Genomic DNA, 12,049 nt, shown 5'->3' on the forward strand with positions numbered 1-12,049 from the left:
TGTGTGTATGTGTGTGTGTGTGTGTGTGTAAAACACTAACAATAAATAATATATTGTATATTAATACTGTATGTGCAACACGCAAGATATCAATAGTGATCATTTGTGATCATTCACAGGACAGAGATAAGTCAGATATGGAGCCAGATCGGCCTCAAAAATAACACATTTGCAAAACAAAATTCATAAATGCACAGCACAATTTACATTTACAAAATCCGATTCGTAAATTCAAAACACAATTCATAAATACACAAGTAAAAGCATAAATATTTCCCCAAATGCTCACACAAATGCATCTTACCTAAATAAATTTAAAATGTTTACACAAATATGTATATATAAATTTCTTGAATTAATTTCCATCACACATTTGGGGAAATATTTATGCTTTTACTTGTGTATTTATGAATTGTGTTTTGAATTTACGAATCGGATTTTGTAAATGTAAATTGTGCTGTGCATTTATGAATTTTGTTTTGCAAATGTGTTATTTTTGAGGCCGATCTGGCTCCATAGTCAGACAGTCAAGGCAGGAGAGTGTCCAGCTAAGGACAGACACACACTGATGAACTCAGATCTGCTCTGCTGTCTGAACTGCTCATTTCATTCTCACAAACTATGACACACACAATTCTTGTTCAGAATTTGAGCCATGTCCAACTCAGCTCCACTTCTTGCAGTACACTCGCTCACCCAGTAAACACTTACAGTCTCTCTCTCGTTCGCTCTGTCAACACTACATTAAAGCTCATTTTGAAGTCAGTTCCCTAACCAAGCCTAAGTGTAAGTGAGGTTTTTAAATGTCAGCTTTGATACATCAGTAAAATGCTTCTCCTTCAGAAGAGTTTGTTTTTACAGTGGGTCAAGAAAAGAATCACCCCCTTTAAAATAATCAGAGCTCAGCATGAAAAAAGCTTTCCCGGAGCATTTCAGTCCTTGGTAGTGCAACTGAAGTAAACAATCAACTATGGGTGGCAAGGCACTGTCAAAACTCTCCGGGATAAAGTTGTGGACAGACACAAGTCAGGAGATGGATTAAAAAAAAATTCAAAGGCTTCATCAATGCCTAGAAGCACAGTGAAGTCTATTAAGATTGGATGGTTTTTGGTACAACAACGCAGACCCTGGATCAGGACGTCATCCCAACAGACTGTAATTAAAGCAAAAAGGGGTTCAACAAAATACTGACGCAATGGGGTTTTCCTTTTTCCAACTCAGTGATTCTGTTTTTTTTTTGTTTTTTTTGGTGTTATATCTTACACTTGGATGTTAGAAGTTGCACTGAGTAAATACAGCTGGATAAAACAAAAACTGTGTCCGTCTTCATTTCAGGCTGCAAAGCAACAAAATTTGATTACTTTAAAGGGGGGAGGAGGGGATTCTTTTCTATACCCACTCTATGTGTGTTTGAGATTACTTGTGAAGAATGTGAAAAGGAAATGACAATGACTTTGTTGATATTCACTATTCATTCTCTTACTATGCAGCTGTTCACACATATGCTTCAACCACTTTTTTTTAATGTTTATGACATTTCATTTTGACACCAAACTCAATTAATGGAGCTATTACTATTGTTCAGGAAGAGATGTGGCATCATTTGACTGAAAAACTGATTCACCAAATTATCTTGTTTATGATGGTGGAGTATGGCCATCATTGCATCAAATGTTGTTGCTGTCACTCACTGTTTCTCTGTTTTCCTCTGTCTTCATGTGAGTGTGTGTGTATGAGTGTTTGTGGTGAAATATTTTATCGTGTCTAGTGCTGTGTTTGTAATAACCATGTGTGTTGAATGAATGAACATTTATTTTAACACTGTGATGTTCAAAGGTGTAAGGAACAAACAAAACAAAAAAAGACAAAACAAACAAAAAAAACAACAACTAAAAATCATTTACTCACCCCCATGTTGTTGCAAACCTATGTGACTTTCTTCTGAGAAACACAAAAGAATATAAACAACCTTTCAAAATTTTGGGATCGGTAATTTTTTACTGCAGCTGCATTTATTTGATCAAAAATATAATAAAAACAGAATATTGTAAAATATTATTACAATATAAAATACAGTTTTATTTTAATATATTAATATATTTATATATTTAATATATTTTAAAATGCAATTTATTCCTGTGATGGCAAAGCTGATTTTTAGCAGCCATTACTCCAGTCTTCAGTGTCACATGATCCTAAAGAAATCATTCTAATATACTGATTTGCTTCTGAAGAAACATTTCTTAAAGGAGACATATTATGCCCCTTTTTACAATATGTAATATAAGTCTCTGGTGTCCCCAGAATGTATCTGTGAAGTTTCAGCTCAAAATACTCCACAGATAATTTATTATATAATTTTGAAAATGCCTATTTTGAGTGGAAGCAGAAACACACTGTTTTTCGGGCCTGTCTCTTTAAATGCAAATGAGCTGCTGCTCCCCGCCCCTTTTTCCAGAATAGAGCTGCGCCATTACAGTTAGTACCTGTTAAGTGCTAAAAACATGTGTTTTGGTTCTGATTATCATGTTTATCACACTGAAATCATGCCATATTAGTTTAAACTTCTGATATACGGTTTTCTGAGTGCACACAACTCCAGTCTTCAGTGTCACATGATCCTAAAGAAATCATTCTAATATACTGATTTGCTTCTGAAGAAACATTTCTTAAAGGAGACATATTATGCCCCTTTTTACAATATGTAATATAAGTCTCACTCGTCTGTGCAGCCAAAGACAGAACATTAGCATGTTTTGCTCAAATCTTCGCCATGGCATTAGAGCTGGTACACCGTTGTCGCTTGCAAAAACAATATTATCAATTATTAAAAAAAAGTTGTACTGCTTAATATTTTTATGGAAACCATTATTTATTTTTCAGGATTAGAAATAGTAAACAAACAGCATCTATTAAAAGTAGAAATATATTGTATATATACGGTATATATATATATATATGGAAATATCCGTTTTACAGAGACCTTTGATCAATTTAATGTATTAAATTGATTTAAAGTATTATTTTTTAAAACAAAATCTTATTGACCCTAAACGTTTGAATTGCAGCAAATTTTGAAGACAGATTCAACTGTTTGTGTCATTTTATTGTAAGACATTTTGAAAATATCATCTTTTGTGTTCTGCAGAAGAAAGGAAATCATAGAGGTGTGGAAGGACACTGGGGATGGGTAAATGATGACAGAATTTTTATTTTCAGGTGAACTATCCCTTTATTTCTTGAGGATTTCACTCAGACTGTGGGGTAGTTTGCAGTGTTGTGTAGGGGTGAGTAAGAGAGCAGAAGTTTAAAGTGTGGGCCAAAGTGGCCCTCAGTCAGGCTACATGGGGATCCAGAGAGATCTAATCAGGCTAAACTTTGCTGCTCGTATTGCTTTTGCAGGCCACTGAAACATTAGCTTCCAATCATATAGAGATTAGTGTGTGTGCTTTGAGATTTATGTGTGAGAAAGCTAGATAAAAACTTGGTTATATATCACCTGGCTGTGTGAGTAAAAACAGAAGGGAAAGTGAGAGAATGAGAAGAGAAAAGAAAATAAAGATTAATGGACATATGTAAATTACACATGCGAGCCTTGTCAAATAATATAGTCTTCTCCCTTGTATTATCATGGGCATGTGATATGACAGCAGTATCATTTATTGTAATTCATTCCTCCTCATCAGCAGTGTTGAGTGACAGCTGTGTGGCAGAAGGTCAGAGGTGAACACAGAACACAGGACACAGAGTGAGGCCTCTGTCAATTCTTAGACATCCTTATTTTAATGCCCAGTCTTCTCTCACTGTTAGTCCTTCTCCTGTCTTATCTTTCTGCATAAAACTGTCTCTGTTTTCTCTTTTTGAATGTTTCTTTTTGGCACTGTTAAGTGCAGAGGACAGACTCTCTCATGACTAAAGTGTACATCTTGAGGTGAACAGGGCTGTATTTTGGATCACTGTTGAGTCGACTGACAAGACTGCCTGAGGGACAGTGGAAAAATGTCAGATTTACAAATTACTGCCTGCAAAAAGGCCTGTCATTCTAGTGTTGTGCAAACCTTTTTTGCAGAAAATGATAGTTTGATGAATTACAGTTCTGTGGTTTTATCAGTTATGTGGCATCGATTGAAAGAGGGAAAATGTGTGTGAATCTGGAAAGGCAAGAGAGGCGTATTTACCTCACAGAGTATAAAAGAAAAATGTTTGTGTGTTTATCTCTCTTGTCATGTTAGTGTTTTAAAAACGAAGAGGTCTGAAAAGGTTTTTGTATTTTGTAGGTCAGGATGATGCAAGTGATTTTAGCAGAACTGACAGCTGAAAATACACAAATGCATCAGCATACGCTCACATTGATCTCTCTGTTTGGGATTTCTGTTCATGTGTATTTATATCTTTTCTGTTCAAAAAACTCAAACATATACAAGTAATGAGACACTTTTTTAATGCAATTTAAGACCTGTAGCCCTTGTGATCTCTGACCCTACCACACTTAATGATGCTCTGGTCTCTCTGGGTACAGGCGGGTCTTGACATGTTAAAACATTCATTTGCCTACCAGCCATTCTGTGTGAGCTAAGACCATGCAATACGTGCTGCATGTTGCTCTGCAGTGCATGGCCAGATGAAGCATTGATTTGATTTCTACACACCTGGAGTAGAAGATACTTGATATTACATAATATGATGACATTGCTAATCGTGTCTATCACATGCAGATTATGACCGCTATTGTCTTGCAGTAACATTCAGTCTTGTCATTCTCTCACACACTCACGCATGTCAGCATAGATTTGTGTTCAGGTGTGTGCATGTGTTGCCCATATGCTGTTGATCCACTCCAGTGGTATGGCTGAATCATCCTTCATTAAGTCTGTAATCCATTACACACCACTAATGAATTACATTAGGATTGCTGTGTGTGTGTGTGTGTGCGTGTGTGTCTGTGTACGCGAGACTGATTTGGTGTGTGCGCGATTGTATTAGCAAGCCCATGTGATTTTAATAGATTAACTCTTAATTGTGCTGTAATATTTCCATATCCATAGATATCATTGTTTTTCTGAGATCACTGTGAGTTCAGTGCTGTGATACAGTCACAGATGTTTTAGACACACAGGAATTAATAATTTAACATTAATAAATCTTAATAAACAAGTCATATAATGGGAACATGGGGGGAAACAAATTAAGGGACACCTCAAATAGAATTTATAGAATGTGTTGAGAAAGAAAAATTGGACCCACTTTATATTAAGCGTCTTTAACTATGAAAAATGTTATACAATGCACTTATTTCTAAGTTGTACTTATATTAAAAAATACATGCATGTAATTACATCTATAATAAATTTCTGTTGTTACATCTATACATTACATGTTGAACTCTAATCTTAAACCTACCCATACCATTAAACCTGTCACTAACTTTATCTGCATCCCACCTTATGTCACGTGGTTTTAGTTTATGGTCATGTTTTCATGTCTTGTGCTACCCTGTTTTGACTTTTATGTTGAAGTGTATTTTCTGTTCCCTTTGTTTCTGTGTTCACTTCTTGTGTTTAGTTCTTGTTCCTTTGCCTGGCTTGTTAGTTCCCATAGTTACTTGTTAGTTGTTATAGTGATTAATTTACTCCTCCCCACTTTGTTTGATTTATATAGCCCTCATTTTGCCATTGTCCATTGTCTAGCTTTGTTAGTGTAACCCGCTGTTGGTGAGTTGTGTTCATGTTCAAGTTCTTGTTTAGTCAAGTCAAGCCATGTCTTTGTTTATTGTGTATCTGCTCATTCTCGCATTTGAATAAACTGCACTTTGGGTTCTCTTCAACTCGCCTCAGTGGATCGTTGTACCTTAATAATAGCAAAAGTATTTTGTAACACAACATGAATACAATAAGTACATTGTACCTAACAATGATTTATTTATTCAAATAGTAGCTAGTCAACTAATAGAAAGTGGGTTCGAAAAAAAATATTAAAAGTTGTTTATTACAATGTTATTATTGTACATTGTTGTGTCATTTGCCTGAGAGAGGTAACTGCTCTATAGATTAGAGCAAAAAATGCTTGATCACTGGCTGTCAAGTTCAGTAGCACTTGTTTAGTTTTTTAGGTCATTTAAACCAAGTTCATTCAAGTAAGTTTAACAGAAACTATCAGTAATCTAACAAAACTTAGTTGGTCATGTCTCATCTCCTCTCGCCTGGATACTGGTGCCTTCTCCAAAAATCATAGAGTAGGTGCATATGGTTATCAACCTAGGTCTTTAACCACTAGGTATCAAGAAACTAACCATGAAGTCAACATTTTTTTATCTCTGACTCTGACTTTAGCCATTCACCAGTAAATTACAGCTTGGTTGATGTGACGTAGGTGGCTTGTATGGCATCATTCAAAGTGGTTTTTACACACAGTGACACAACCTCATTACTCAGATTACTACTGCTCCCATAAACCTACTTCCCAGTGCAGCATTCACAAAGTACTCTCCCATCTCTCTCTCATTTCTTTTTTAATCTCTTGTAGAAGACTTTGATGCTAAAACCAGCCGGGTCAATACTGGTCTCTCTCTCATCTTTCATCTCCTGACGTTCACCACTCAGACGTGTCACTTCTTTCCTTCACGCCCACTCGCACCCGTCTCTCTCGTCCTCTTCCCTCTCTCTTTTGGCAACTGGGTCATGAGAATGAGAGCGAAAGCAAACACTAGCAATAGATTAGATGGTGAGAGAAGGGCCTGCAGGAATCATTATCTGAATAATTATTCTTTTCTGCCTTCATGTGTTTTAAAAGGACGATATTAGCACAGAAAAAGCCATTAACCTAAAAACAAGTGTTTCTACAAATATTTATTCCTGTCTGGATTATTTAAAAGCACTGATCAGAATCTATGCAACCATCAATATTAAAGTTTTTTCAGATGCTTTGACGTTTTCAGCTACCAATAAGAGTGTAGTACTCCCAGCTTCATTTTCAGCAGAGAAATGCACAAACGTCTGCTAAATCCATGTGACCTTATACTTCTGATCTGTCAGTATGTGGGTTTATTTGTCCCTCACTTCTGTCCTCTCTCTGCGTCACTCTGTCCTACTGTCTGACACTATTGATCAGCTGACCCACCCACTGACAGCAATCTCTCGCTCACTCTCTCTCTCTGTTTCCCTCTCTCTGTTATAAATCTCTAAGGTGACAGGGGCAGGCTATCTGTGTGCATAGATAAGGCCTTGTTTGGCTTTTGCTGAGACTGCACAATATGTGATGAATAGAGAGGAGGAAGGGTAGAGGAAAAGAGCACCTACAAGGAGAAATAAAAGAGTCCCGAGGTGAGAATCTCATTAGGCATTCAAGACTGCTTGAAAATGAGATATACGTGTATATTTGTATATGAAATACACATAGCCATATTTAGCAGACTCTTTGACAGGATGTAAAAAGAACAGCCTCAGGCAACATATCAATGACAAAATGATGTATAATATTCAGTACTGGGACAAATCTGCTGTCTGAAACTGTTGTGATTGAAATATGGATTTCTTATTATCAAGGTTAAAAGCAGTTGTGCTGCTTAATATTTTTGTGGAAACTCTGATTCTTCAATGAATACAATGGTAAACAATAAACCTTTTAAATCTTACAATTTTTCAGTTTTCCTTCATTATTGTTATTATTATTCAAAAAGACGAAAAAGCTGTAAAATGTCATAAACACGCTTTTATTGGGAAACAATGGCCTACATTCCAAAAACGTGTCATTTCCAACACATTCGTAAATTATAATTAATAAAAATACATGAATAAAAGTATCACAAGTAATTTTTGCAATTTCAACAAAACATTTATTTGATGGTCTCAGATAACAAATATGCACACATAAATATAGACATGTTTGATTCTGTTTCTGAGGTGCTTGGTGTCTGAAGCATAGGAGATGAGTTTGACTTTGTCCGTTTGACACTGCTTGAGTCTGGCAGAGATGACATTTATTGATGCAGGCAGTGGAGATGGCAGCTTAAAAACACATCTTAAAGGGATGCACAAAAGAAGATATTTTGAAGAATGTTGGTAACTAAACAGCTGACGGTAGCCATTGACTTCCATAGTATGGAAAAAAAATACACTTACAGAGATGACTCGCCACTTTCCACACAGTGAGAGATAAAGAGAGATAGAAAGCTTGTCATAAACCGTGTGTGTGTGTGTGTGTGGAAGCGAGGATGTACATCAACAGGTGGTACAGCTAATTGATCTATGATTACGACAGCTTACACCCCTCCACCGCTTGGTCGTTCTCTCTCACTCTGTTTTTGAGTGTAGTTTTTGCCTTAGCACATTTCCAGTTAATTAATACCTGTTATTATTGCACAGCTGAGCCCTCAAAACGCTTGGTGTTCGAATCCACCGGTATTGACTGGAGGGTAAAAAAATGACTGAAGGAATTTGTGTATGTTCATGTGTATTTTGAATGTTTGTGTGTTTGCTCTTTATAGAGAGCGTGATGATATGAGAGCTCATATTTGAACCAGGAAAGCCTACCCATACTGCACTAAAACAAGCCTCTCTCTCTCGCTGTGTTTCTCAGAGAGGTAGAAGGTGAATTGGAGGTGGTTTGGGAGACAGCGACCAGAGAGAGCCAGCGCTTGAGAGAGGTGGTGTTAGGGAGCAGTTCGCTGAGTCCAGCCAACGTGGCTCCAGCCCTACACAGAACTTCCGGCCAGAATCCTGCCAGGATCTCTCGTGTAGAGGATCATTTGTCCTGCTCGCTGCCCCCTCCCTTCACCTCCAGACAGTGCCGTCTGCCACATCCTTTACAGCGCAGCCCCATGTTTGACTCCGACTCCGACCAGCAGCAGAATCTGTCATCTGATGAAAGTGACAAGAGTGGACGGGACTCCTAATATTTCCATATCCTCCTTAACAAGTGTTTTGAGTTCATGAATTCATTTACCTGAATGCTTAAGGTGTTTTTATGTAAAAAATATTTTTAAAAAACATGAGGCCCTTAAATACACAGCCTTTCTCTTGTCTTAACTATGACAAATGTGCTTTGATGTTTGTTTTCCACATATATAACAGTGTATAACCTCATAACATTGTTCTCAATTGCTAATAATGATTATCCTGCAGATGGAGAACGTTACAGCATTTATTCGGCTGTTGAGCTCATTTCAGAAAGCATTTGTGACAGAGCAGTTCCAGCAGTGGATACACACAATAGCATAGAAAATTCTATTACACAAGCCACATGATGAATGACAGAGCAACAGAAATCTCTCTCTCATTCTATCTAGGATGAAGGCCTTGCACAAAAGATTGCACTAAGGATATCCCTTATAATTTTCTTTAATAAGGACAAAATATGGGATACCATAATTTAATTAGCATCCTGTTTGTGTATTTTTGCACTAGTGCAGAATTCTGGGCAATAATATGTTGGAATAAACAATTAAATTATGAGTTTTGTTTGTTTTTCTGCTCATGACCTGCAGTGAGCTCAACTTTCTTTGCTATTCCAAATTGATAAAAAAGTGCATTTGTCTTGAGGGAAACAGTAACTGCTTTTGATTATGCGTATACTGCCTCACCAGCAGAGATGTCAATGTTATAAGGTTTTATTTTTATTTTATGGAATATTGCATTTTATTATTATTAAAAAGAAGAAATAGTGTTGTGTCAAAATACGCATCCAGGGAAAACCAATAAATGCCTTCAGGTGCGTAGGGGAGAAAATATGATCGCAATTTCTGCTTCATGCTGACTTCATGTTATATCTAAATCGTCTGAATTCAAAGCATTTTTGCTAGTACAGGGAGACTATCTAATATAAGGTTCTTCTGAGGAGAGAAATCTTAATTCCATAAACGGTGGGTTCACAAGCAAATCAGCTGTGGTCAGGACAAAACTAGCGAGACACCGCAATAAACCCAGCCTGTCTGACTGTTGCAGCATAATTAGGGCAGTCCAATAGTTCCCTCCATAATGGCACTGCACTATTTTAGAGCACAATTATAACCCAGCAATCACTGCACAAAACAAACGGCATTCAGGGTGTCTGTTGTAACAGTGGGTCACAGAACTGCAGTCCGTGTGCATGTGTGCGAGCTCCCTGTAGAAATAGAGCACTTTCGGTTAGCAGTAGGATATTGATTATAAATTTCATAGATTAGCAGTGGTTTTAGTATTTCAAGTGTTAGTTATCTGTTTATCGATTGATTCCTATGCATTGGTGGTTACGTCTTAAATAGTTTTGTTGATTTTTACTGACAGATTGCTGTTTTTTGGAGCATGTGTGTTTGTTATATTAATATGACAGTGATAGAATGTTTTTGTTAATGTCACAGAATTCTTTAAGAACAGAGATGGGCACAAATACATCAGAAAGTATTTTGTTACAAATTACAAATACTTGCTAATCAAATGTATTTAAGAAAGTAATTTGTAATTTGAAAATACAAAAATACAAACAATATTTACAAGCAATCATTTGAAGTGCAAGAGACACTGCCATTACATTTAGCAATACTGGAGTTACAGTATACCTTTAATACATTTAATCTCTGATAGTGCAGCCCAGTGAACTGGAGATTTGAAACAGACCTGCAGTGCTTTGGTAGATGTTATAAATCAAGAATCTATATTTTAGGATGGAATGTAGGACAACTGTCTGCAAAGAGCTACAACTTATCAAAGGTAAGAGGAAAAAAGCATTGTGTGTGTGTGTGTGTAAATGAGAGAGAGAGAGTAAGACTGTTTGTATGCTTATGAGTATGTGAAGCAGCTCTGCAGGTACAGGTCACTTGTTCTCTTTCACAGGCCCAGTGGACTGAGGTTCTGACAGCGGAGAAAAATGATGAGGACATCTTATACTGTTACTTCGCCCTGAGTTCCCTCACATCAAGTGAGCAAAATACACATACACCTCTCTAGCTGTCTTAGTTTCTACTTGTTCTGTTAATTTCTTCATATTACTCACCCATTCACTTTTGTAGTGGGCCATTAGCAGTGTTGGGAAGGTTACTTTGGAAATGTAATAGGTTACAGATTACAAGTTACCCTATTTAAAATGTAATAGTAGTGTAACTTTTTCAATTACTTTATTAAAGTAATGTAACTGATTACTTTTGATTACTTTTTGATTACTTTTCTAAATTTCTAATGCTAATTTAATTACACATTTTTTCTTAGTAACTGTAACTGATTACAGTTACATTTATTTTGTAATTAAATTACGTAACGCCGTTACATGTAACTAGTTACTCCCCAACACTGGCCATTAGTCATCAGAACGAAAAGTAAGACATGTTCAATCCTATTCTTAAGGCTTTTCAATTGCTTCCCTGGAATTCCTCATTTACATTTACTCCTTGAATCCAAAATGAGGAACTAAAATGATGCAAATTAGAATGACAGAATTGAACCTAGTCAGTATTGACATTGGTCTGTTAAGGTTAAGGTTACATTAACAGTCACACAGCTTAATGGGTAATTGGCAATACCTTTATAATAACACAGACCACCAGTTCTGGAATAGAAATACCATTTTTGAGAAACACAGACCTGATGAATCTGCAAAGTTCTTATGAATCAGATTTTGTGACAAGGCCATGTAGATAAATCACACATGTGGCATTAACATCACAGTATATACTCAAACTCTTGATTTCTTAAAGAGTACCACAACTGCTGCTGAACAGTTAAAACCCCTGATAGAAGAAGAGCTTGTTAAAGTTTCGTACCTGTCCTTTGGGATGATCTAGACCAGGGGAGGCGAACGTCGGTCCCGGAGAGCCGCAGCCCTGCAGAGTTTTGCTTAAACCCTAATCAAACACACCTGAACAAGCTAATCAAGGTCTGAAGGGTTACTAGGAAGCTACAGGCAGGTGAGTTTTTATTAGGGTTGGAGCTGAGCTCTGCAGGACTGCGGCTCTCCAGGACCGGAGTTCGCCACCCCTGGTCTAGACTGAGTTATAGATTGTTCCTTATCTAGGTTAGTATCTCAGTGTAAGGTCATCTGGGGCCCTTTCAAGCTCTCAGTCACACTACTGTTGTGCTCTTGT

At 36.9% G+C, this 12,049-nt stretch overlaps 1 protein-coding gene across 11 annotated transcripts in view; it reads left to right on the plus strand.

Annotated features, from left to right (window-relative positions):
• LOC107741035 (centrosomal protein of 89 kDa-like) overlaps positions 1-10,894 on the plus strand; it is a 78,090-nt gene extending 67,196 nt beyond the window's left edge. For 4 of the 11 annotated variants that reach the window (XM_016553608.1, XM_016553610.1, XM_016553609.1 and 1 more), the window contains one exon: positions 8,575-9,410. In XM_016553608.1, the coding sequence (XP_016409094.1) occupies positions 8,575-8,890 (316 nt within the window). In that variant the 3' untranslated portion in view covers positions 8,891-9,410. Of the gene's footprint in view, positions 1-6,522; positions 6,555-7,182; positions 7,320-8,574; positions 9,411-10,805 lie in introns of those variants that run through there. The other 7 variants (XM_016553613.1, XM_016553617.1, XR_001640150.1 and 4 more) reach the window with 6 other exon arrangements.
• Positions 10,895-12,049: the final 1,155 nt, after the last annotated feature.

The sequence above is a fragment of the Sinocyclocheilus rhinocerous genome, unplaced genomic scaffold (assembly GCF_001515625.1).
Source record: "Sinocyclocheilus rhinocerous isolate Xijiao unplaced genomic scaffold, SAMN03320098_v1.1 scaffold2782, whole genome shotgun sequence".
Taxonomy (NCBI): Eukaryota; Metazoa; Chordata; class Actinopteri; order Cypriniformes; family Cyprinidae; genus Sinocyclocheilus; species Sinocyclocheilus rhinocerous.